A 27,516-nucleotide genomic window follows, 5' to 3' on the forward strand; every position below is an offset into this window, starting at 1 on the left:
TCCGACGTCACAACGGCTGGAGTATAAAGGCATCGGCCGACACCATCTTCTTCAGTGTTTCTTGCCCCAGATGCCAGGTGCCCTCCTAGGAAGGCTAAATTTGGTGAATGGATAAACAATTCCAGACATGCACAACAGTAATAAACAGATACACCATAGGAGATACCCCCAGCTAAAAGGGACAGGGGGAATGGACCCAAATGAAGGAAAAGGGGGGAAGGAGGGAGGGAAAATCCGACTGCAGTTTCATATCTATCGGACATCTACATTTATGGTAGGTACAAAACTGTACTATGTCCTTCAAGAATGCAACTGCAGTCATAACATATGGGTTGAATACCATAGCCAAGCTGGGGGTGGATGGAGCTAAGAAAAAGATGGTGTAGCTAAAATGCCCTGCAGGACTGCTGAAGCAAAGCCTGCTCGGGATCTGGAGTATAAAGGCAGGTTGTAGTGTTTGGTAAATGTATGCACGGAGCTCCATGTAGCAGCCTCTAGAATGTCCTTTGTAGCCACTCCTCTTAGGAAAGCTGTGGATGTGGCTATAGCTCTGGTGGAATGTGGCCTAATATTGGCTGGCACACTTTTTCCATGGTAAGAATAGCAGAATCTGATGCAGTGTCCAATCCATTTTGAAATTGTTTGCTTGGAGATTGCTTTTCCTTGTATTCCAGCAGCATAGGCCACAAACAGCTGGTCAGATTTTCTGGTGGCCTTAGTTCTGTCCAAGTAGGAGCGTAGTTGCCTGTGTATGTCCAAGGTATGCAGCAGTCTTTCCCCTGTATTTTGAGGATTGGGGAAGAAAGTAGGAAGGTGAATAGCTTGATTTAGAGACACCTTTGGCATGAAAGAAGGATTTGTTCTTAGAGAGACTCTGTCCTGATGAAAAATGAGGAAAGGAGGTACTGCCATGAGTGCCTGTATCTCCGAGACTCTTCTTGCTGATGTGACTGCCAATAGAAAACTGTTTTCCATGATAGAAATTGCATCTCTGAGGCTGCTGCTGGCTCAAAGGGAGGAAGAGATAATTTTTCCAATACAAAATTGAGGTCCCATGCAGGTACTGGTTGTTTTCTGGGAGGCTTGATATTCTTTATCCCTCTCAGGAACTGTCTTAGCAAAGGATGTGAGAACACTGGTGGGTCACAATTGTATCTTGCTGAGATTGCTGAGGCATGAATCTTTATGGAAGAATATGAGAGTCCAGAATGAAACATTTCTGCCAAGTATTCCAATATCTGAGGTATACTCAGTACTGTTGTATCCTGACCCTGTTGGCAGCCCAGATGCTGAATCTCTTCCACTTGGCTGAATAGGTTTTTCTGGTGGACGGTCTGTGCTTCCAATAAGATGTCCTGAACTGCCTTGGAAAGATTGGAAGCGGAAGGAGTTATGTAACCTCCAGGCTGTCAGATGTAATGTTTTCAGGTTTTGGTGAACAGTCCTGTAGTTGTGTTGTGTTAGGAGCAGGGGCCATAGGGGCAGAGGCCACGGTTTGGTCCGAAGTTATGCTCAACAGCAACGGGTACCAGTGTTGCTTTGGCCAGTCTGGAGCTATCAAAATGCCTGTTGGTTGTTCTGCTTTGATCTTCAGGATCACCTTGGTCAACAGTGGCAGAGGAGGAAATGCATAAATTTTTAGGGAATTCCAGCTGAAGGAGAGAGCATCCGTTGTCCAGGCTAGAGCATGGTGGGTCCTGGTACAGAACTTTTCCAGGTGATGATTCGTGTGAGACGCAAAGAGATCTATGTCCGGTCGTCCCCATGTCTTTGTTATTTGTGAAAAAATGTGGGGATGCAGCATCCATTCGTGTGGATCCAAGAAATTTCTGCTTAGCTTGTCCGCCAGTACATTGTCCTTGCCTGGCACAAATGTATCTTCAGACTCGGTGCTTTTTCCCAGAGAATCATTGTTAGTCTGCAGAGGGGGTATGAATGAGTCCCTCCCTGCTTGTTTATATACCACATGACAGTGGTGTTGTCTGTCCTTATTAGTAAATGCCCTTGCTGCAGTGATTTTTCGAAACTGTCGATTGCATGTATCCCTGCCAACATCTCTTTTTGGTTTATGTGCAGATGTCTTTCCTTTGGTGTCCATTGACCTTGAACGCATCTGTCCTCCATGTGCACCCCCCCATCCATGGTCTGAGGCATCTGTTGTAATTATTTGACCTGCTTGAGGTCTGTTGAAAGACATGCCTTTGTTTAATTGACTTGCTTGAGCCCACCACAAGAATTCTTTTTGCAGACATGGAATAAGTGGGATTACGTCCTCTAGGCTTTGGCTGTGTTGGGACCATGAGCTTTTCAAATACCATTGCAGCTTTCTCATATGAAGTCTTGCCAAAGGTATCAGAAGAATGCATGATGCCATGAACCCCAGGGCCTGCAGAAGTTTCCTTGCAGTCAGCTGGGAGAGCTGTGCTAGGCCTTTGAAATACTCTGGTAACTGCTGTTGTTTTTACTCTGTGAGGTAGGCCATTTGTGTTTGTGTGTCCAGTTTGGCTCCTAGGAAAATAATCTTTTGGGATGGCAGTAGTCTTGATTTCTGAATGTTGACTGTGTATCCCAAGGCCTGTAGTAATTGCATGACGTAGTCCAAGTTTTTTATTAAGGTTTGTCTGTTGTCTGCTTGTATGAGGCAGTCGTCCAGGTAGGGGTATATTTGAATTCCTGAGTCTGCAGTGTGCCACTACTGATGCCAGGCATTTCGTGAACACTCTGGGCGCAGTAGATAAGCCAAACGGCAATGCTGAGAATTGATAATGCTCTGTCCCTGCAAGAAATCTGAGGTATCTTCTGCAGCTTTGTCTGATTGGGACATGCAGGTATGCCTCCTTGAGGTCCAGAGTGACCAGCCAAGACCCCTTGCCCAGCATGGGAAGGAGTTGCTGTAACGTCAGCATTTTGAACTTTGGCACAATGAGAAAGGTATTTAGAGTAGACAAGTCCAGTATAGGCCTCCATTTGTTTTCCTTTCTTGGAACAAGGAACAGTCTTGAATAAAATCCCTGGCCTTGTTCCTGAGGAGGTACCTTTTCTATTGCTTTTATACTTAATAGCTTTGAAACTTGAATGAGTGCCTCTGCCCTTTGATGGTGTGGCAGGTTTGGCATGCCTTGTCTTGTAGGTAAAGTATGGAAGTGGAATCTGTAACTCTTGTCTATTAAATCCAGAATCCAGCTGTCCTTGGTTAAGATATGCCAGTTTTTTGAGAATAAGGATAATTTTCCGCCCAAGGGTGCTTCTCTCTGAGCCCTTGTAGGCGGTATGAAAGTCAAGTCATTGTGATTGTCCTTGTGGTGCAGCTGGACTGGCTGCAGCACTTCTTTGATTTGTAAGTTGCCATTGGCGGCCCCTGTAGGGGCCCTCGGTATTGGCCTCGGCCACGCCTGTTCTTTCCCCTTTGAAACTTGTCCGAGTCTGGGAAGGACCAATTCTTTGAAGGCCAGTTTCTACTGAATCTGGGTGGCTGAACCTGGAGGAAATCCTTGACTGTCTGTACTGACTTAGCTTTTTCCTCAATGGACTTCAACACATCTTGTGCATTAGCGTCAAAAAGCTTCTGTTTTTCCAGAGGTGCATCAAGTAACTTTACTTTGACATGGTCTGGCAGTGGCTGATCTTTTAACCAAGCATGTCTACGTATCACAGCCCCAGTCATAGCTGCCCTACATGAAGCCTCCAATGCATCATAACCACACTGAAGAAAATGATTGTTAACCTGCTGAGTGTTATGTATGTGATCCTGCAATGCCTTTCTGTCAGTAGGCTCAGGAGAGGCTAACTTTTTCTGTAAATCATCCAGTAAAAAATCCTGGTACTGAAACATATGAAAAAGGCAGTTAAGTGACCTCATGGCTAGGGTGGTAGAGGTATAAACTTTTTTACCCCCTCTCTCCATAGACCTGGCTTCCCTATCCGCTGGCAAAAGATTCTTGGCAGTGGAGGTAGCCACTCCCTTGGGACCCTGTGAAATAGTTTCTAAATCCACGGTGTGGGCCTTAAAGAGATGTTTGTGAGTGTCAGGGACTCTGTAATATCTGTCTGGCTTGGCAGGAGCAGGGGGGAGAGAATCAGGGTTAGCATTGGAATCGGAGAAGACATCATCCAAAACATCCATCATAGGAGGAATAGCTAAAGGTCTGTGCTGGGGAAGCTTTAGGAAGGTACGGAGCCTTTTCCTGGAATCAGAGAATTCCTGACCCTGCCATTGGAAATGTTCCCTCATTGAGTGCAGGACTTCACCAAACGAGAAATCCTCTGGAGGAGAGGCAGAGGGAATTGATTCCTCAGCATCAGAGTCCTCATAGGCCTGGAAGGATTCTTCTTGAATATCTGAATGCTCAGAATCCCCATCTGAAGAGAGGTTTTCAGTCTGCTCAGTTCTAGGCCTTTTCTCTGCAGGAGGCTGAGAACCTCTGTCTGGGTGAGGCTGAGACCCCCTGATAAGGGAAATAAGGTCTGCAGCAAGAGACATTATCTGTTTATCAGAGGAGGGGGCCTGAACAGCAGGTTTAGGATGGGCCTTGGCCTGGCTGGCAGCCTTAGCACGTGCAAAGGCTTTGATGGACATAGATACAGGAGGCCTAGCAGCCCCACGTGCAGGAGTGACCTTGTCCACCGGAATGGTGTCGGGTAAATCAAGAACTTCGGTTTCCGGAGGAAAATCAACAACCGGCACCGGAGAGGTCTCCGGGACCGAAGGATGAGCTAGTGCTGTGTCGTCGGCCTGGAGCGGTTGAATTACCACTTCCGCAGGGACCGAAGCACTAGCGGAGGGTCTAGGAGTAGTATAGGTAGAGGACGCGGGCCGAGGATGCCGGTCCCGGTCCTTCCGTTTTTTGGAAGATTGAGCTGTCGGTTGATCTGACGGCATGATATACGCAAAGGATTCGCCGAAAAAGTCTTCAGCAAATTCTGCCCGGCGCCTGAGAGTGCGCTTATTAAAGCAAGCACAGGCAGCACAGTCCGAGACGTCGTGGTCTGGGCCCAGGCAAGGAAGACAGTAAGAATGGAAGTCCTTATGAGGTATTTGTTTACCACAAGACAAACAATTATTAACTTTCTCAATTTGTTCTGACATCGGCTGAGGCAAGAAAAAATGTTCCCCAACGGTGTACTTAGCTTTTAGATGACTTCGGTACTGAAAACACAGGAGCTGACCGACCGGCACTAGCGAACTGCTTCTGCTTCGGGCACCGTGCAGCAAGAAAGACTGAAGAAGATGGCGTCGGCTGATGCCTTTATACTCCAGCCGTTGTGACGTCGGAGAGGAGGCGACACCAGCCGACGCTGGACCCAGACTTTGGAATTCGGCCGACCGAGGGCTGCCTGAGGCAGGATAACCCATATGTTATGACTGCAGTTGCATTCCTGAAGGACATCATAATGTTATGCATTATTTTTTCCCCAATATCATGTAGGATAGATAAGTAAGATTGGCTGGGTTTTGTTAAGGGTTTATTTTAAGCCTTTCAATCTTTACGTTTGTAGTCTTCCCTTAATTTTCTCTCAGATTCTGATTCTCATTCTGAGTGACAAGAGTTAGATATAGATTGTGTTTTGAATGTTCCTCCTCCACAGAATGAGGAATCTGACACTTGGCAAAGCGTTTCTTCAGATTTGTTACTTGATGAATTATCCTTTTCTGAAACTGTTGCCAGAATGAGGAAGTTATGTCAGTGGGAGCAAAATGAAATCTCAGCAAAGATGGCATGATTTGTTACAGGTGGTTTTTTTTTGTTTTTTTTTTTAAACCTGCAGCTTCACCTGTTTTTTCAGCATTAGAAATTATTTTCTTTGCAACCAGCAGTTTGCCTGACAGTCAGTCACCTGCCACCAAGAAGTCTGAAAATTATATAAAGTTCCTCACACCCGCACATTTATTTTTTCAAATCCTAGAACAGACCCAACAGTGATTTTTTTTTTTTGTCAGGACCATCTTCTGCTAAGCAATTTTTGGCAGTTAACCCTATACTTCTTATAAAGTCTTTGACAAGTTTGGGAGGAAAGGTAATACTTTTCCACCTTGGGATTTAGAATAATGAATTGTCAAGCTCACATGTATATGTTTTGACTGACTTCCTTTAACAGTATAAGAAAGTAAATTGCTGACCTCCCTTCCTCAGAGACTGACATAGGGTAACCAAACACTGTCTAAAATGATCTTATTGACACTTCTAATGCTGTTTATAGAGCAGATGCCAGTAGCAGAGCGAAGAGATTTGCCTGGCTACATTCCCAAAATTACCTGCGGATGCCTGTGCTGAGTTCTTAAATACTCCCCTGGATAAAGAAGTATTATTTGGCTGTTTCTTTGGTGAGGTCCTTAAAAGATTTGATGAAAGACCAAACTTGACTGAAGGGAGTATCCAGTTTTCTCAACCTTCCATGCCAAAATATTGTAGAAATTTTCTTTCCAGTTCAGGTTCATTTTATAAAAAACAGAACAAGCAGTCTTAGCAAGGCAAAGGCAAAAAAAAATTTTCAAAAAACAATGACAGGGAGGTTCAAAAAGAAGGTAGGGTCCAAGGACTATATAAAAAACAAGGCTAACTATATGCCCAGTCATATATTTCCCTTCCTCCACCCAAGCAATTCAGTAAAATGTTCCAAAATCCTCGGTCGTCATCTTCCTTTGTCAACAAATAACATTAGACACTTGAGTTCTCAGAATAATTCAAAAAGGTTACAACTGACAGTGCGAGTCTCTTCCTCCTTTACGGGGGGGTTCCCTTGTATCATTCCAGACAAACCTCCCTGACATTCAGCAGTAGATCAGTGTTGCAATAGCCTAAGCTGTTTAGGTTATATCCACTGAAAACATGACCAATGTCGCCAGCTTTTCAACACTTGAGGATGCCTTCCAGGCACTGTTAAGTGTCAGGAGCTCAATCACAACTCCATATAGAAGACAGTTAGAGTGCCATAAGCTTCAGAGCTTTCTTGCTGCTGAATTGCTGTCCTTCTGCAGGCCTCATGGACCTGACAATTGGCTAGTAATCATACAAGGCTGAATAGACAAGTCCACTGCTGAGGAAAACTATCCATTGCTATATTTTTTCTGAATAAGTCTATGTTTTCTGAGAATTTATTATTATTTGGGCTAGAAAACATATTTTTTACTGATTGCCATTCTTGTCTGAGGTGTTTTTACTACAGTCAATGCTTTGGTAACTTTTTGAACTTTTACTTACGTACTTTTTTATTTAAGTTCTAGGGTAGGAATTTGTGCTTTTGGAAAATATCATTGTGTTTTTCTCCTCAAAACTAATTTTTTGACTAACTCTGGGTTGCCATCTCTTTCAGGCTCTGCTACTTGTCTTTGAGGCTTCTTTGTAGCCACACCTATGGAGAAGTTACCTGTCTTCTTCATTCTTCCTCCCTTTTCCACAAACAACAAAATTGTCAGACTGGTTCCAGTTTTGCCTCAGCCGCTGATGGGTGACTCCATTGTGGATGGATTTAGTTCCATGAACAGGAAAATAACTTTCTTGGGTGGCGTAAGCCAGGGAACCTTGTTGGCTAGGCTTACGTAGGCCCTTGGGCCGATAGCCTAGTACCTACCTATGAACACTCGTCATTTTCCTCGATCCCTCTGATGTAGCACCTGTAACCACTAAGTACCATGAGACAGGCATGTCCCCTGTGGCTATAGGGTTGCTCTACACAAGCAGTGGAGAAACAATCTTTCTGAATCCTTGCATTATCTGCTGCATGCATAGAATACATTCTCCCAGTAACCCCATGACAATAATGAAGTCCATGATAAAACTCAATGTTCTCTGGATGCATAGGGACACAATGAAGAGAAGGTCGACTGGGAAAGGGAATCTGAGCCCTAGGAAAGTGTGCCTACTTTGGGTCGGCATTTTTTCAAGGCGTTTGCCAGGAAAAGAAAACAAAAAAGAAAAAAAAATTGCCCTCTCCTGTTTCAGTTTCAGTGGAAATGCAAAATTTGCTCGAATTTGCTATGGAATTTATTTCTGTTTTTTGTTTACCTGCTTCCTCTTCAGAAAAAAAAGAAAAGGGTCTGTTCTGTTTTTGACTCAGATTTTCACTTAGAAGAACAGGGATCAGATGGAAAATGTTGTGCATCAGGATTTTCTTCTCAACCTAAAGATTCAGATTCTAAAGAAAGAGTTGTTTGAGATCTCCCTCCAAAAGACAGTTCTTTTTCTGAAACGACATAAAATGAGAGTTTTTTAGTGGAATCAGAATGCAGTTCCTATTTCCCAACAAATGTACTCTGATTTGTTACAGTTGGATATTCCACAACTTCAAGCTGTCCCTCCTGTTTTATCTGTCCTAGTGAACGTTTTCCTGATAGCTGCTAATTTCCCTGACAGTCAAGCTCTTGCCCCTTGGAAGTCTGATGCTTACACAAGTTTCCTCAGATGCACAAAAAACTTTTTTAACCCTAAAGCTAAACCCTACAGTAATTTCCGTGTGCAAAACTGCTTACATTAGAAAAATCATAATGCTAATCCCATTCTGTCTGACAAGGATTCAATCCAAAGAGTGAAAAGGTCACACAGACTAACTAGTAAAAACTACAAAAAAAAAAGTACCCAAGCTAGTGTTTTTCACTGTATGATATACCTTAAACCTCATGTAATACACACCCATGGGATATATGCAAATGGCCTATTAAGTACATCAAGTGTTTCAGCTATATGTTTCTGAATGTTCATGACTTTTTACTTTTTCTTCTTAAGTCTTTATGGATACATTCAGACCAATAAAGCCAAACCGCACTAGCTGTGGACATGCATGTTTCGGCTTTCCTATGACCACATCAGCAAAGCATAAGTAGACTGTTTGGCTATACTTGAGAAACAAAGGGCTTTTACACCCATATGGTGACAAACTGTCACTGGAAACTGGAAGGTGCCAAGCAGTCATGGTTTTGCAAATCCCAACGTCTACCTTTAGAGAAAAGCGGTATGGCAAACAAATTCCATAGTCGTAAGGGCTTATCCAGTGGATGGCACCCTGGAGGCAGACTGCAAAACCATGGTTTTGTAACCCTCCCCCTGGGATTCAGCCACATCACCCTTGAAGTCTTGCTGAATTGTTCACCTCTGGAGCCACTTGAGAGTTGGATATTCCACCACTGACCCGCATAGCTGGTCATCACGCAGGACAGATGACGTAAAAAAATTTCCAGAGGCTGTCTAGCTGACTTCTTTTACATTTGTAGATGCACCACCCTGCCAAAAGTAGGCATCTAAGACGGAGATCATTAGTCTCTTTGCAGAAGGTGCCATCCAAGGGAACCCACCACACCAGAAAGAATCTGGGGTTTATTCAAGATTCTTTTTGTCACCAAAAAAAGAAGCACCTCAGGCTTGTTCTCAATCTCAGTGGCCTAAACTTTTATTTCAGGAAACCCAAGCTTTTGGTGGTCACAGTGCATTGAATCCTCCCCTGTCAAAAGGCAGATTGGATGTGCTTGTTGAACCTCAAGGATGCCAGCCTACACCTAAAGATAGCTAAGGCATCACAGAAGTTTCTGTGCTTCCAGGTGGGAGCCAATCATTACCAATTTCAAACCCTTCTCTTTGGGCTCACCACTATTCCAGGGTATTCACTATCTGCATAGCTGTGGTTGCAGCACACCTGAAACTGCTTGGAATCATAGACAACTGGATGTTGGTTACAAATATCACTCTTTTTCTTTAAACTTGATTTTTTGCAGATTCAGGACACCCTACACACACACACACACACACACACACACACACACACACACACACACACACACACACACACACACACACACCTTAATTAGTTAATTTAAGTGGCTGTGATATTTGTTTGTTATTCTAAAGTTTGTTTAACTGTTAATATGAAAATGTGCAATAAATAATGTTTCCACCTTTGTACTTGGTCCTAAATTTTTCCTAGTTATATTTGTTTAAAAATATTGGTCAATGTGGGTATGTGAACCTGTGTCATGGCTATACTATATTTAGGTGAGCCACAATAGAACTTGTGGTGATAGCAGTTTTCTTCAAGATGAATTTATAAATGCTATGCTATGCTATGTATTGAAATTTATGTTTTCTTTTTGTTTTGTTTTAGGTACATAGATATTCCACTCCATATTCTCCTATTTGTTTGACGAAAGCTGTGAAAAATGCAACTGAACTTGAAGGAATGAAAAGAGCCCACGTAAGTTAAAAAAAAAGTGATGGTTCATATGGCTGAATTAGCAATTCAGTCCTGCTAGCTGCGAAACATTTGTACCAACGATTTTGAGTTTTGGCAAATAATGTTGGAAATTAATTTACTGTAAGGCACTTATCAAACAATGAACTTTTTGTTACATTCTCTGAGTTGTAAGCTGTACCCAGTAAACAGACGTTATGCACCAAGTCAGACTGATGTTCTTCATGTTTCACTGTTGCAGTCATCACACTTGGGTTATGTGCCTGCAGGTAGCCCTCACTTGGCCCAAATACCGGAGACTTAGTATTTCTGCATTTGATGCTGTTGCTCCAGGACTGACGTCAGGTCGTCAGGGGTATAAAAACAGGCAGCCGATGCCATTACATCAGTTTTTCTTGCCTCAAATGTCAGGCGCCCCCCAAATAGGGAGCTAAGTTATGGTGGGGAAAACACCACCAGTAAAAAGTAAATACCAATACCCCAGAAGGGGTTAGTAATAGCCATAGATAGGAGAGAGAGAGAGAGAGAAAATGAGGGGTCTGGAGGGAGGGAAACCAGGACTGCAACAGTGAATACGAACATCTACATTTATTAGTACATGACTGTACTATGTTCTTCATGTTTCACTGTTACAGTCATCACACTTGGGTGGATTCCCAAAGCTGAAGAAGGGTGGAGGCAGTCGAGAAGAGTTAGGGCTGGCTAGTATGCCTTGCAAGACTGCTGTAGCAAATCCTGCCCTAGATTTGGAAAAGATAGGCAGGTGGTAATGCTTGATGAAGGTGTGTACAGAACTCCAGGTAGCAGCCTCCAGGATGTCCCTGGTAGGGACTCCTCTTGGAAATGCTGTAGAGGTAGATGTTTCCCTAGTGGAATGTGTTCTAACCCCCTGAGGGGTAGGTTTCCCATGGTGCTTGTAGAATAAATGGATGCAGTGTGCTATCCATTTGGAAATATGTTATTTTGAAATGGCCTTGCCCTTTGCCCCAGTAACTGGTCAGATTTCCTGAAGGGCTTAGTCCTATCAAGGTAGAATCTGAGCTGTCTGTGCATGTCCAAAGAGTGCAGGATCCTTTCCCCTTAATTATGAGGATTAGGGTAGAAGGTTGGCAAATGGATGGATTGATTGAGAGCCACACTGGACACCACTTTAGTCATAAAGGAAGGGTTAGTCCTGAGGGAAATCCTGTCAGCATGGAAGGGTTCCACAGCCTTCAGTGCTTGTAGCGCAGATAACCCAAGTGTGATGACTGCAACAGTAAATACACTCTAACATCTACATTTATGGTAAGTGTACACAATTGTACTTTTTTCATCCTAGTTATTTAAGAGGTTGCAAGCAAACCATAAGATGCCCAAAACATTTTGTTGAAGAATGGTGTTTTTTTATAAGAAACTTGTTCTTAAAATGTTTGTGGAACACATCTGTGAAATCATATGGGCTTCAAGTGGCCCCAGTCATGAGCTGTGATCATTCAGAGTGGTTCCGTCATTGCTGTTACTAGAATAGGATGTTTGCTTTCCTGTTATTGTGGACAGATTCCTGCAGTGATTCCAGTAGACTCTGCTTCTCTTTTTCCTGTTGTCAGGTCTGTGTCTGGGTTTGTTGAAGACAGTGTAGAACATTACAGTGGAGCACTTTTCTCATCTTTCTGTATGTATAAGCCCGAGCATTAGCCACTGTACAGAGCTGCCTTACTTCTGTGTTATTTGTTAGCTTTAGTCATGAGGCATGTGCCTCCCAGTATAAAATGCTTCTCATACAGGAGCTGTCCTGCAGCTCCAGGGCTTCAGTTCCTTTTTTACAAGTTATTTGTTTGAACTGGTCTTTGTCATGGAGTAGGTTTCTCAGTCTTGGATAACATAGGTTAACAGACTTTGATCAACCATGACTAAACCTGCTGTGTGTGTGTGTGTGTGTGTATATGTCTGTAATTTCATTATTTGTATGGTGACCTTTCAGTGAGCTACACAGTGCCATTTGCTTCCTAGTCCTCATACCTCCTCCTGATTTCCTCTCTTTACTACTGAACCTTGTGGTTTCTTACACATTATGTAAGCAAGGGCTGCTCGTTATTCTGCCTGAGTCTGAAGAAAGGTTTATCTGTTAATGTTTTGTTGGTGATTTGGTGGCACACCCTGGAGAATTATACTCATGACTTCACCCCATTGTAACATACTCATGTATGTTACATTGGGGTAGCTGTTGGAAGCCTAAGTGTATGTAGCATGCTCCTCAGAAAAGTTAGAGGCAGTGTATATAAACTCAAGAATTGTTGTATCTCAGTGTGTTCCTCCTTCTCCAAGGTGTAGCAATCTCAAGAGCTAGTATTTATAAGTAGCAGGGGTGTATGGGTGTCAGAAGGGCATGAAGTGTTGGGTATCGCAGTGACATGTCTTGCACTTCCAGTAGACAGACATTAAATTGTGTATATAAACTACAAAATTACTGGATTACAGACTTTATTAAGTCTAGCTCCTCAGCAACATACCTTTAAAGACCTTAAGGCTTAACTTCTTAGGTCTTTAAAAGCATGTTGCCAAGGCCCTAGACCTAATGAAGTCTGTATTCTGCCGACTTCCGTTCGACATTCCCGTTTTCACCTTACCTTCATTTTTCATTTTGAACCTATATGTGTATATATATATATATATATATATATATATATATATATATATATATATAATGTGTGTGTGTGTGTGTATATATATATATATATATATATATATATATATATATATATATATATATATATATATATACACTCACAAACATACAGTATATATTTATTTATTTTATTTTGAAGTGATATACACAGCCATGAATCTGTGGTCTGCACAGAATGGTGGCATTAAAGATTATCATATAGTCTTGTCATATCCCAAAAGGTCATTGTTGCCAGAACTAATTTTTAATGACTCAAATAGCCACTTCGCCTTGCTATACTAAATAAATTACTGAAATACATTTCCAGCCCCTACCCTTCTGGGAGTGATTGGCAATGAGTTTTGGCATGTAACAAGACCACTGAAATGATTTGCATCCAGGGGGAAGAACATTTTATTTTATTTATTTTATTTCCAGTTTGATGACTGGGGAAGTCCACTAGGATCACGGAGCCCATTTTCAGTGGAGGCCCAGGGAGAAAAGATCCAAGTATAGCAAACATTACAAAATAGAAAACACAGCAAAATATAAACAGAGTATAAACAGAATATATACAGTAGATAATAAATACAATTTCTAATATTTACATATCAAAGAATAGTATTTACAAAATTGTTCTGAGAAAGGCAGTTGTCATTGCTAGATTGTAGACAATATTATGTCTGATTGACCTTGTTATAAGAACTAACAATAGCAATCTAGGAAGTAGTTAGCGATTTTTAAAGAAAGTTATTAGAGAGTGGAAAATGAGCTTAGAAGTAGAAGAATTTAAAGGAGGGATGACTTAGGTTGGTAGGATGCAAGTCCATTTACGATTAGAAAGTAGAAAGGAGTGATGTTGGGTTTTGAAGTTTTTTATGTTCAGCAAAGATCTTAGGGAGGGAGTAAGTTCCCTTTTATGGCTAAGGAGAAGGACAGGAGTAGATGTCCTTCGATGTCAGAACAAATTGAAAAGTTTAATAATGTGTTGTCTTGTGGTAAAAAAATACCTCATAAGGACTCTTCCATTACTGCCTGTTCTCGATCTACCCAACACCATTCCTGTGGACAAAAAGGCCTAGAACTGAGCAGGCAGACAACCTCTCTTCAGATGAAGCCTCTGGGGGGAGTTCAGAACATTATATTCAGAAAGAATCCTTCCCTCTGAGGACTATGAGGATGCTGAGGAAATCATCAATTCCTCTGCCTAGTCCTCCACTCCATGAGGGACATTTTTAGTGGCAGGGTCAGGATTTTTTCTGATAGGAAAAAAAGCTTGTACCTTCCCTCCAAGTTACCCCATACAGACCTTTTGGGCTATCCTCCAGTTTTGGATGTATCTGTTTAAGGCCCACTCTGTGGATCTAGAAACTATTTCACAGGGCCCCAAGGTGGCTTCCTCCTCAGCCAAAAAAACCCACTGCCCGGGAAGCACAGGGAAGCAAGGTCCCTGGAGATGGGGGGTAAGGTTTATACCTGCCTACCAGACTTAACATGAGGTCACTATGTTTCAGTACCAGGATTATTACTGGATGATTTGCAGAAAAAATGAAATTTGCAGAAAAGCTAGCCTAGGCATAAAAGGATTATTGGTTAAAGGATTTTTAATAGTGCAGCAAGGTTAGCCATTTCTTTCTTTTTCAGTGTGGTTATGATGCATTGGAAGATTCATGTAGGGCAGCTGTGACAGGGGCTGTTATCTGTAGACATGCTTGGTTGAAAGAGCAGCCACTGCCGGATCATGTTAAAGTAAAGCTCATGGACGCACCTCTGGATAAACAGAAGCTTTTTGGTGCTAATGCTCAGGATGTGTTGAAATCTATTGAGGAGAAGGCAAAATCTGTACAGACAGGTTCAGCCTCCCAGATTCAGCAGGAATTGGCCTTCGAAGAATTGGTCCTTTCCAGACTCAGACAAGTTTCAAAGGGCAAAGAACAGGCGTGCACGAGGCAGAGGGCAATACAGAGGCTCCTACAGGGGCCGCCAATGGCAACCACAAAATCAGAGAAGTGGCACAGGTAGTTCACCTGCACCACAGGGACAATCACAATGACTTACCTTTCATTCCGCCTACCAAGGCTCAAAGAGAAGCACCTCTAGGCGGAAAATTATCTCTATTCTCAAAGAACTGTCACATTATAACACAGGACAATTGGATCTTGGACATAATAGACAGAGGTTACAGGTTCCACTTTCATACTTTACCAACAGGACAAGGCATGCCAAACCTGCCAAAAATCAAAGGGCAGAGGCACTCAGAGAAGTCTCAAAGCTGTTACAAATAAAAGCAATAGAGAAGGTTCCTCCTCAGGAACAAGGCCAGGGATTTTACTCACGACTCTTCCTTGTTCCAAGAAAAGAAAAGCAATGGAGGCCTATTTTGGACTTGTCTGCTCTAAATACTTTTCTCATGGTGCCAAAATTCAAGATGCTGACGTTACAGCAACTTCTTCCCATGCTGGGCAAGGGGTCTTGGCTGGTTACTCTGGACCTCAAGGAGGCATACCTGCATGTCCCTATCAGACACAGTTGCAGAAGATACCTCAGATTTCTTGCAGGAACAGAGCATTATCAATTCTCAGCATTGCCATTTGGCTTATCTACTGCACCCAGAGTATTCACGAAATGCCTGGCATCAGTAATGGCACACTGCAGACTCCAGGGGATTCAAATATACCCTTACCTGGACGACTGCCTCATACAAGCAGACAGCAAGCAAACCTTGACAAAACACTTGGATTATGTCATTCAGTTGCTACAGGCTTTGGGATACACAGTCAACATTCAAAAATCAAGGCTACTTCCATCCCAAGAGATTATTTTTTCAGGAGCAAAACTGAACACACAGCTACAAATGGCCTTTCTCACAGAGGAGAAACAAGAGCAGTTAACAGACTACTTCAAAAGCCGAGCAAAACTAACCCACCTGACCAGGCCCTGGGGTTCATGGCATCTTGCATTCTTCTAATCCCTCTGGCAAGACTACACATGAGAAAACTACAATGGTACCTCAAAAGCTTGTGGTCTCAACAGAACCACAACCTAGAACACATAATTCCACTCATACCATGCCTGCAAAGGGAATTTTTATGGTGGGCTCAAGCAAGTCACTTAAATGAAGGCATGCCTTTCAACAAAGCTCCAACAAGTCAAACTATTACAACAGACGCCTCAGACCATGGATGGGGGCGATGCATCCAAGGGCAGTGGACTCCCATGGAAAGGCATCAGCACATAAATCAAAAAGAGATGTTGGCAGTTATACATGCAATAGAAGCCTTTGGAAAATCTCTTCAGCAAGGCCATCTGCTAATAAGGACAGACAACATCACTGTCATGTGGTACATAAACAAACAAGGGGGCACTCATTCCTACCCCCTCTGCAGACTAACAATGACTCTTTGGGAAAAGTCCCTCAAACTGAACATCTACTTGCAATCCCAGTTTGTTCCGGGCAAGGACAATGTTCTGGCAGACAGGTTGAGCAGAAATTTCTTGGATCCACATGCATGGATGCTACACCCACGCATTTTCTCACAAATAACAACTGCATGGGGAAGACCAGACATAGACCTCTTTGAATCTCATCTCAGTCATCATCTGGAAAGGTTTTGCACAAGGATTTACTATCCTCTAGCTTGGAAAACGGATGCTTTTCCTTCAGCTGGAATGCCCTAACAATTTATGCATTCCCTCCCCTACCTTTAATCACCAAGGTGTTACTGAAGATCAAGGCAGAACAACCAAGAGGAATCTTGATAGCTCCAGACTGGCCAAGGCAACACTGGTACCCACTGCTACTGTGCATTACTCACACCAAACCGTGGCCCTCACCTCAATGGCCTCAGCTCCTGACTCAGCACAACTACAAGACTGTTCATCCGAATCTGCAAACCTTAAAGCTGACAGCTTGGAGAGTTCCATGACTGGGATCCATGACTCCCTCTCAAAAAAAGTACAGGAAGTTTTGTTGGAGGCACGCAGACCTTCCACCAGAAAAACCTATTCGGCCAAATGGAAGAGATTCACCATCTGGAATGTCAACAAGGGCCAGGATGCATCCCTGATGAGCATACCTCTGATATTAGAATACTTGGCAGAAATGTTTCACAGTGGCCTCTCATACTCTTCCATCAAAATCCACGCTTCAGCTATCTCAGCACACTACAACTGTGATCCACCTGTGTTTTCGCATCCTTTGCTAAGACAGTTTCTAAGGGGTATAAAGAATATCAAACCTCCAAGGAAACAACCAATCCCTGCATGGGACCTCAATTACGTCTTGGAAAAATTAACTCTTCCTCCTTTTGAACCAGCAGCATCTTCAGAAATGCAATTTCTATCTTGGAAAACGGTTTTCCTGTTGGCAGTCACCTCAGCAAGAAGAGTCTCGGAGATACAGGCCCTCATGGCAGTTCCTCCTTTCCTTATCTTTCATCAGGACAGAGTTTCTCTTAAGACCAATCCTTCCTTCATGCCTAAGGTGATATCCAGAGTGTCTCTAAACCAAGCAATTCACCTGCCTACTTTCTTTCCTAACCCTCAAAACAAAGGGGAAAAGCTGTTGCATACTTTAGACATTCACAGGCAACTACGCTACTACTTGGACAGAACAAAGTCTACCAGGAAGTCTGACCAACTGTTCGTAGCCTATGCTGCTGGGGCACAAGGAAAGGCAGTCACCAAGCAAACTATCTCAAAATGGATTGGACACTGCATCAGATTCTGTTACTCTTTCCATGGAAAAAGTGTGCCAGTTAATATTAGACCACACTCCACCAGAGCTATGGCCACATCCACAGCCTTTCTAAGAGGAGTGGCTACAAAGGATATTCTAGAGGCTGCTACATGGAGCTCCGTGCATACATTTACCAAACACTACAACCTGCCATTATACTCCAGATCCCGGCAGTCCTGCAGGGCCTTCTAGCTACACCATCTCTTGCTTAGTCCTACCACCGTCAGCTTGGCTATGGTATTCAACCCATATGTCAGGACTGCAGTTGCATTCTTGAAGGACATAGTATAGTTTTGTACCTACCATAAATGTAGATGTCCGATAGATATGCAACTGCAGTCAGGTTTTCCCTCCCTCCTACCCCTCTGTTTTTTCCCTTGGGTCCATTTCCCCCCTTTGCCTATAAGCTGGGGATATCTGTTATGGTGTATCTGTTTATTACTGTTGTGCATGTCTGGATTTTTTGTTTATCCATTCACAAAATTTAGCCTTCCTTGGAGGGCACCTGGCATTTGGGGCAAGAAACACTGAAGAAGATGGCGGATGCCTTTATATGGAGGAGGCGACATCAGCCAGACTTTGGAAGGCTGCCTGAGGCAGGACAACCCATATGTCAGGACTGCAGTTGCATATCTTTCGGACATCTACATTTATGGTAGGTACAAAACTGTACTTTGTCCTGCTGGACGGTTAGGTTTAGAGACAGTGATTAAGTTTTGTTGGGCAGACCTAAGAGTTCTGTTAGGAGTATAAGGGAGAAGGATGTTTGTAAGGGCATTTAGATGGGTTAAAGATTAATCTATGAGCTGTTATGAGCTTGAGGTAATTCAGATGGTTTGGAAGTTCTGACCAATGTAGAGAGTGTAGGGTAAGCCAATGGTGTGAGGAGTTTTTAGAATTAGTGGCAAATTTGGAAATTTTGTTATAGCAAATTTCTAATTTGGAAGTTATGGCTGCAGGTAGATTGGTTAGAAGGGGTGTGCCGTACATTAGAGAGGGCAGGAGGAAAGTGGATGCAAGGGTATGTCTAGTATGGGGAGATAGGAAGCGATTGTTACTATATAGCATCCCTAGTTTTTGATGTTTTATGTTTTGGAGAATATGGTTGTCAGATTTCAGTTGCTCATCTATGGTGATGCCTAGCAATTTAACATGGGGGACGATTTCAGTAGGTGAGTTGTTTTGGCTTACCACTTTGAAAGAAGTTTTATCAAAAGGGAATGATTTTGATGGTAGGAAGATTAGTATTTTGGATTTGTTTGCATTTAGGGAGAGATGATTTTGGTGCATCCAGGCCTCAGTGGTTGAGAAAGCAGACTGCATCTTTGTTAAGAGTTCGGGGAGATTAATGGCAGAGCAGACTAAAGTTGAGTTATCTGCATATTGGATTATTTTGACATTGGGTATAGCAGGGTGAAATGTGTTGATGAAAATGTTAAACAACATAGGCCCTAGGATGGATCCCTGTGGAACGCCGGTAGGGGTAAGTAGAAAGGGGGAGATGCCCTTTTTCCATTTCACAGCTTGGGATCTGTCAGGTAGGTAGCTTGAGAACCAGGAGATGGAATTTTGGGAGAGATTTAGCTTAGAAAGATGAGTAAGATGGGTATGGGAAATGGTATCAAATGTTTTGGAGAGATCCAGGAGAACAGTGGAAACGATTTCCCCTGAATCTCAGGCATGATTGACTGTGTCTAGGAATGAGATCAGAGCTGTTGTAGTGCCCTGGATGGAAACCATGTTGAGTTGGGGTAAGGAGTTGGTTTTGAGTTAGGAAAGGCATGAGTTGGAGATGGACGCATTTTTCTAGGATTTTGGAGATGGGGGAGAGTATTGCTGTAGGGCAGAAATTAGAGATAGCATTGTTTTTGACACCTTTGTGAAGAGGTAGAGTATAGGCTTTACGCCAGAGTTTGGGGACATAAGATTCTTGTATAGATTTGTTTATTAAGATGCTAATAGGGAAAGCAATCCCATCAGCGGCAGCTTTGAGGAAGATTGAAGGCATATTGTCAGGGGCGTTAGAGTAGGGTTTTAGTTTAGTGAGAAGACTTTTTATATAATAGGTGGATATGGGTTTGAGTTTGAAAGTAGGGGGGTTAGGGTTGGAAGGTGTGGAGGTGTAAGCAGAGGTGTAAGTGCTAGAGATGAGATTATTATTGGGAAAAGTTTTGGTGAGTTCAGAGATGGTGTTGATGAAGAAAGAGTTGAATAGTAAGGCTAATTCTTGGTTTGATTTATTGAGGTCAGGGCAGGGAATATTTTTGGTGCCGGGGTTGAGAAGGTTATTTATACAGTTCCAGAATTGTCTGGGGTTTTGGTGCGATTGGCTTGGAGCTTGATGTAATACGATTTTTTTTCACTAATTATTTATTTTTTCACAAGGTTACAGAGCTGTTTGTATTGAAGGAGGGTGTTAGGGAGTTTATTTTTTTGTTACTGCTTCCAATGTTTATCTCGTTGGAGCATTAGTTGTTTGGTGGTTTTGGTTAGCGATGGGGCAGTATTAGTTTTTATTCATTTTGTCCGTATTGGTGCTATGGTATTTAGAGTATTTAGAAATGTAGAGTTGAAATGGTCAACGGCATGGTTGAGAGGTAGAGTTTTTAGGTTGTTCCAATTGATTTGTTTGAGAGAATTTGAGAAAGTGTTAGGGTCAAAATTACTTAGGTTGCGAGTGTGTATGTAGTGATGTTGGTGGGGGGAGGAGAGAGTTGAGCGGAGGGCAAATGCGGGGAAGTGGTCACTAATGGAGTCGGGAATGGTACCAGAGGTGGTAATTTTATTAGTGTGGGAGACTAGGATCCAGTCTAGGGTAGTACCTATAGATTTATTTTTATTGGGTCTGGTTATTGAGTGAATTATTTGGCTGAAGTTAAAAAAAATTTGATAGATTGGGTAGGAGTAGTGTTATTGATATCGGCCCAGTTTATGTTTATGTCACCAAGTGTACAAGTTTCATTATTTATATTGGTTGAGGCCCATAAAAGGATTTCTTCTATTGCTAGGATATTGTTCCCAGGTGGGATATATATTGAGATGATGCACAGACTTTTATGGTTATTAATTTTTAGTAGGCAAGCTACTAGTTCAGCATTAGCGAATTGAGGGATAGTCTTTGGATAGGGAATTGTAGAGAGTGAGTTGGAGTAGATTAGTGCAACTCCTCCACCTTTTTTATGTGTTCGGTAATTCCTAAGGGCTTGAAAGCCAGCGGGTAGAATTTCAGAGTCTGATATGTGGGGTTTGAGCCATGTTTCAGAGATGACTACAATGTCTGGTTGGTTCTGGTTTAACCATGCTTGAAACAGGGATAATTTGTTACAGAGACTTTGGACATTCAGAGTAAACAGTTTGAGAGATTTGTGGGAGGAGGGATGGCCAGATGGCCAAATGTCCTAGTAGTTAGTCTGAGACAACTTCATACCTTTTTGTAGATATCCATAATACACCCAGAACATTCAGAAATGGTCTTCTTTTGATGAACTGGAGGATAAACTCTATACCAGTCTGGAAACTTAAAGTGCTTACCTGTTTCTCCTCCCTGTTTGAAATTACAAGACTGACTGATTATTGATGGATAAGTATTTCCTGTGTTACAGACTATATCCCTTCTTTGGCAAAGTACATCATTGAGACTTCCATACTTATTCTTTTCAGACCATGTGGCCAGGAGGAGATTTGATCCCATTTCTGAGGTATTTGGCAATAGGAGCCATCCTTTCCTGTTCAATGCTCATTCTCTTCCCCATTTGTTCCCCTTGAAAAATCCAGCCGTCACCTTAAGGCTTAACTTCTTAGGTGGACACAGGTCTCCATTCTTGCCTTTCAGAAGACACTTTGGTGATTCTGGTTGTACCCCAGAATTCTTCTACATGGAGTAGTTATCAGATTACATATAACTAGTTTCCTTTTTAATCTGGTGGCAGGATCTGAATCTATTTTGTAATAGTCTCCAGGACTGTCTGAGCTTTCTGAGATGTCACATTGATTTTTGTCAGAGTTACTGTATGGCAAAAATTAGCCATTCACATCTTTCATGCCTTAACTGAGGACATACTCACAGTTGCTCAGCAGTTTCCATTAAGGGGCCAGTACGTGAGCTGCTGTGATATACATGTGTGTATTTATATATATAGATATGTGTGCTTGTGTGTGTGTGTATATATATATATATATATATATATATATATATATATATATGTATATATGTTTTATATACAAGTTTATCACGAAAAGGTCAAGATGCAGAATGTAATCCGTTTATTTGTTCTACCCACATGTCCAACGTCTTGCATGTTAATTAGCTTACAATGTCGAATTTCATAATGATGAAAGTGAAGTCAGTATTCTACAACATCCTTTTTCACCTGCCTGTCTTTTCAGCAGTACAAACGTACGCATTTCAGTACTGCACAACGCTGCAACTCACATATTTGGAGAGGGGCAAGCTCCTCTACACCCCCTGCAAACTATATATTCCAACTCCGAGATCACATTACATTGAGGAAAAGGATTAAATTCCTGATCTGCACTGTACTGCGATCTGTATTCGGTACATCAACCACATATAAATAACTGCACACTGGCATTCGCTGCACAGGACACTTGGAGATTCAGTCAAGCTCCTCGTGGTCCTGCAGAGCAGTGCTAGAATCAGAGAGATGAAAAAGAGTGACTGCTACCTGATTAAGTATTTCTTTGCTACCTCTACATTAGCGACTGCATTTTTCTCGCCTAAAAGTGAGTTTGTGACTGCTTTAATACCTAAATAAGCTTGTTATTGCATTTATTGCTTACCTGCACTTTTAAACTTTGTTTGTTGTTTGATTTAACTGTTAAGGCTGCCCCCTCAAGTGTGCTAGCCTGTGCAAAGCATTTACTTTGTTTTTCTGCCTCTGATACTGTCCTAAAAAAAGAAAAAAAACCCCCAAAAAATATATCTTTGTTTCCCACCTTTACTTTGCTAGAATAGTCCTGAATTCAGGTTTTGCTGTATTCCAGACTTCAGTACAAGTTCCTGTGTTGCCCATATCCTTACTTGGATAGGAGGAAGCTTCTCTGTTCACCAGTGAGAGTGGGGAGCTTTGAGGAGTGGTCTTAGCCCAGTAACTAGTTGTTTATTGTCCGTTTTTTAGCCATTTCCTAGCTCTTTCAAGTCCCCTGCTTTAAAACCGCTTTAGCATAGCGCAGCATCGGGCAGCGCAGCTTAAAGGGGTTTAAACTATTTCTGGCTCCACAAAGTCTGCTCTTCACTTTTTCCCTTGGAACTGCTCTAAATCTCAAAATAAGCACTCTATTCTCTTTCTATAAGCCCGGCACCAGCTCATATAAGTAATCTTACAGGTAAACACTAATAAACTTAAGCACTACACCCTCTTATACTCCTTTAAGTACTTGCTCCCTATTGGTCCTTTCTGATCAGTCAATAAGTAGTTCCCTATACTTTTCAAGCATGTCCAAAGGCCAGTTTCGGGTCTACTCCCCAGTCCAGCTGGTGAATCTGGGAATCTTGAGGCAATGTTACAACTGCCTTATGTACACAGACCACCCTCTCCTCCTCCCAGCAAGCTCAAACATATGTGAGAGATGCAACTATATAGCCAAACTGGAGGCTGAGCTCTCAACCCAGTACTGGCACAGCCGGTCAGGAGGAAAAGGTAACCACGCACACCACAAATCCAGTCTCACATAGACCCATTGCATCAGCAAACCAAACACATAAACACACAAAAACATACTCAGAGGCTCTAAATAAACATCTGCCTAAGCAGCAGAGACCTCCAAAGCAGACATCCAAGCAACCCCCACCATGCAACAATACCCACGTAACACATAACTCACAAAGTCAGTGCGCCACACAATCACAGTCCTTAAGGGCTTAACAACACACCGTACACACTTGTAATAGGCGACTCTATTGTCAGATACACTGACGTCCCACTCACCAGACTGAATAAGGAGAAGGTCACTGTAAGCTGCCTGTCGGGTGCCAGGATCCGCCACATAACACATGCACTCAGGTCACTCCAAAGCAAGTACAGATATGACTATGTCATTGTCGATGCTGGTGTGAATGACCTGAGACGTACCTCCCTGGACTACATGAAAAGAGAAATAGAGGAGCTCTCTGATCATGTAGCCCAGGCTGGTATGACCCTGACCTTGAGTAGCATCTTGCCCTCACCAAGAATGATGCCACACTATAAAGACAAAATGATCAATTTTAACAATTGGCTAAAGTATTGGTGTCATTCAAAGGGGATCCATTGTCTGTCAGCCTGGGATGACATGCTCGACAAGCCACGTTGCTTCACAAGGGATGGGCTTGCACCTGTCACCCCTGGGTTTTCGAATGCTGGCAAAGGCTCTTGCCTCCCCCATAGTGCCTTTTTTAGGCAAGGCTCAAAAAACAAACCCACCTCCATAGACAACACAAAGAAAAAAACTAAGGGTAATGCTGCTCAACGCCAGAAGTCTAAAACTCAAGATGCACGTACTCAAGACTCTCCTCAGTATGGAGAATATCGATATCTGTGCAGTAACAGAAACCTGGTTCAAGGCTCCCGAAAGCACCTCAGCACTACCAGGTTATACTTCATACCATGCTTTTCGGCCATAAAACTCGGACCGAACCACAAAAGGAGGGGGGAGTATCCATATACATCAAAGATACCCACACCTCCAGGTTAGTGGCACTGCACGATGCTTCGGAGACCATCCATGTGCAACTAACAGTGGGCAAAACTGCCTTTCAGTTTGTAGCCTGCTACAGACCACCCACCCTAACACAGGAACCCCACTCGGCTTTCCTGAGAACACTAGAAAATATGAAGGTCTCTCCAAACACCATTATATTGGGTGACTTCAACTACCCAAACATTGATTGGGAAAACCCCAAACACCCTCGCCCAAAGGTTCCTAGAATTTATAAACTCAAATGCTGTGGAACAACTGGTCACCACTCCCACAAGAGGGGAGAACATATTGGACCTGGTCATCACCAAAATGGGGTCTCTGTTCCACACCAGAGGTATACCCCTCATTGGTAAGATCAGACCATAAATTAATCTCACTGGACATCCATATCCCATCCCCACCCCCAGCCAAGGAAACCACGGTGAAGAACTTCTCAAAAGCAAACTTCACACTTCTCAAAACTGAGGTGGAATATTTCAAAGGTCCCGGACCAGTGAAAACTACAGCCCAAAATGCAGAATCCTTTACAAAAGCATTCTATGGACATCTACAGGAATGCATGGAGCATGCTATCCCAAATAAAACCAAGACTCACTCCTCCAAAGGCAGGAGACCTGTCTGGTGGACCCCGGCCGTAAATAACCTATATAACAGAAGGAGGAAGCTACTACATGATAGAGCAAAATCCCAAAAAGGGAAGGCGTCTCTGATCAGTACTAGCAAAAAACTATGATCCCTCATAAAATCATCTAAGGCAAACTTTGAAAGAAAAATTGCACAAGACACTAAGGATAATCACAAGGCCTTCTTTAGTTATGTCAGGAACCTGGGAGGCAACTCCCAGATATGCTCTGAGTTAGTGCAAAATGACGAAAAATACACTGAACCCACAGACATTGCCAACATCCTGGCAGAAAGGTTCAGTGCAAACTCCCCTTCCTCAAATGAGCAAATGTCTATCCCAACAGAATGTAGCCTCCCTGTGATCACAGATGCACAGGTGAGAGCTGCCCTCTCCAAAGCAAAAAACCCAGCATCAATGGGACCAGACGGTGTCCCGGGCTGTGTCTTACATGAGCTCCAAGAAGAACTAAACCCTCACTTAAAGACACTGCTCAATCTCAGCCTTACTACAGGATATGTACCAAAGGAGTGGCGTACAGAAACAGTGGTCCCGCTCCACAAAAGTGGTGCCACAACGGACCCCAGAAACTGTCACCCTATAAGCCTGACCAGCCTGGTCTGCAAGGCTATGGAGCGCTTCATCATGGAAATCATAAACAAGGACATTGGGAATCTCCAGACACTGGATCCTACCCAATTCAGCTTTGTTAAGGGCAGATCTTGCCTCTTGAACCTGGTCGACTTCTTTGAAACTGTTACCAAAGCCATAGATGAAGGGAAGGTTGTCCACACAGCCTACATAGACCTTGCAAAAGCCTTCAACACAATACCCCACTCCGGCATCATAAATAAGCTCACCAGCTTAAATATCAACCCCTATGTCACAAGATGGGTTGCAAACTGGCTTAGGGATAGAACCAACATGGTCAGAATTGCAGGTGCCATGTCAGACTCTAAATCAGTTACAAGTGGCGCCTCACAAGGCTCAGTCCTGGGACCTCTTGTTTGGTATATATTTCTCCGAGGTACAGACTAACATGGGTGGACTATGGCTGACAAAGTTCGCAGATGACCGCAAACTGGATGCCATAATCGACTCTCCGGCTGACACGAGCATCCTCCAAAAGGGTCTCACAAAGACGGATAACTGCTGCCAGAGCCATGGCCTAAAGCTAAATGCCAAAAAGTGAATGGTCATCCCCTTTGGGAAAAACAAAGTGCCCACAAATTACCACATAGATGGTAATCCATTAAGTACGGAAGAAGCAATTAGGGACCTGGGGACCCAAGTAGATAGTAATCTCTCCTTTGACAATCACGTTGCCAAAGTAGTTAGAAAGACCTTCTATATAGCCCACCTTATCATGAAAGGGTTCGTATCTAGATCAAGAGATGTCATTGTACCCCTCTACTCATCATTTATCAGACCCATAATTGAATACAATGCCCCATTTGGGATGTACCTTACCCGACACCTGCAGCAACTGGTAAGACCCCAAAAGTACCTCACCAAGAGGATCAAGGGACTCAAACAGCTGCCGTATGCACTTTGGCTAAAGAAACTCCAGCTCTACTCAGTTGTGTACTGCCTACTCAGAGGCGATCTGTGTCTGATGTATAGAGCCATGTCCAACCCAGAATTGATGGACAAGCTCCACCTCAAGAAATCCAAATCCCTTAGAGCTACACGCTCCAGGGACTTAAACCTCAGCACAGATTCATATCCCAGAGGCTCCCATCACTCTGGAACAGAGTCCCAAACCATATTAGGCAGAGCCCCTCACTGACCCTATTCAAGAGAAATCTTGACGAGTAGATGGGAGACCGTAAGTTTACCCCTGGGATCTCTTCTGTGTCCTTGCTAGACAGAGGTACAGTAAACTAAACTTAATATGGCTACCTTCTGTGACCTACTATACAGAGACACAGTCAACTAATCTAAAAGGGTGGCGAAAGCCAAACACACTCTGGCTAGGCTTATAAGTGCCCTAGGGCAGATGGCCTAGTATCAACCTATGAAACCTATTTGAAGGTCAGCAGTACGGGAGTCAACCAACTTCCATTCGGCATTCCCATTTTCGCCGAACCTTCATTCTTCATTTTGATGGTAAACATGTGTGTGTGTGTGTGTGTGTGTGTGTATATATATATATATATATATATATATATATATATATATATATATATATATATATATATATATATATAGATATGTGTGTGTGTATGTATATATATATATATATATGTGTGTGTGTGTGTGTGTGTGTGTGTGTATATGGATATGTATATAGACAGATATAGATAAATGTACAGAAATAGATATATATGTGTGTGTGTCTTTGTATTTTTATATATATATATATATATATATATATATATATATATATATATATATATATGAACATACATATATGTCTATATTTCTTTTTGTATAAATCTCTCTCTCTCTCTATATATATATATATATATATATATATATATATAGATATATAGAGAGAGAGAGAGAGATGTTTAGATGTTTTGATATCTATAGATATGTATATCTATATTTTCTTTTAGGTCTTTTTTCTGAGAGAGAGAGAGATATGAGAGCCGAGAATTGTAGCCATCATCCACTAGGATTAAAAGTGTT

General features: G+C 42.5%; 1 protein-coding gene across 1 annotated transcript in view; it reads left to right on the forward strand.

The window, feature by feature from the left end:
• XPNPEP1 (X-prolyl aminopeptidase 1) overlaps positions 1-27,516 on the forward strand; it is a 1,046,907-nt gene that overhangs the window by 553,694 nt on the left and 465,697 nt on the right. Inside the window, exon 9 of the mRNA XM_044055946.1 lies at positions 10,090-10,179. Within this exon, the coding sequence (XP_043911881.1) occupies positions 10,090-10,179 (90 nt within the window). The remainder of the gene's footprint in view (positions 1-10,089; positions 10,180-27,516) is intronic.

The sequence above is a fragment of the Protopterus annectens genome, chromosome 14.part0 (assembly GCF_019279795.1).
Source record: "Protopterus annectens isolate FY-2018-M chromosome 14.part0, PAN1.0, whole genome shotgun sequence".
Classification (NCBI taxonomy): domain Eukaryota; kingdom Metazoa; phylum Chordata; order Ceratodontiformes; family Protopteridae; genus Protopterus; species Protopterus annectens.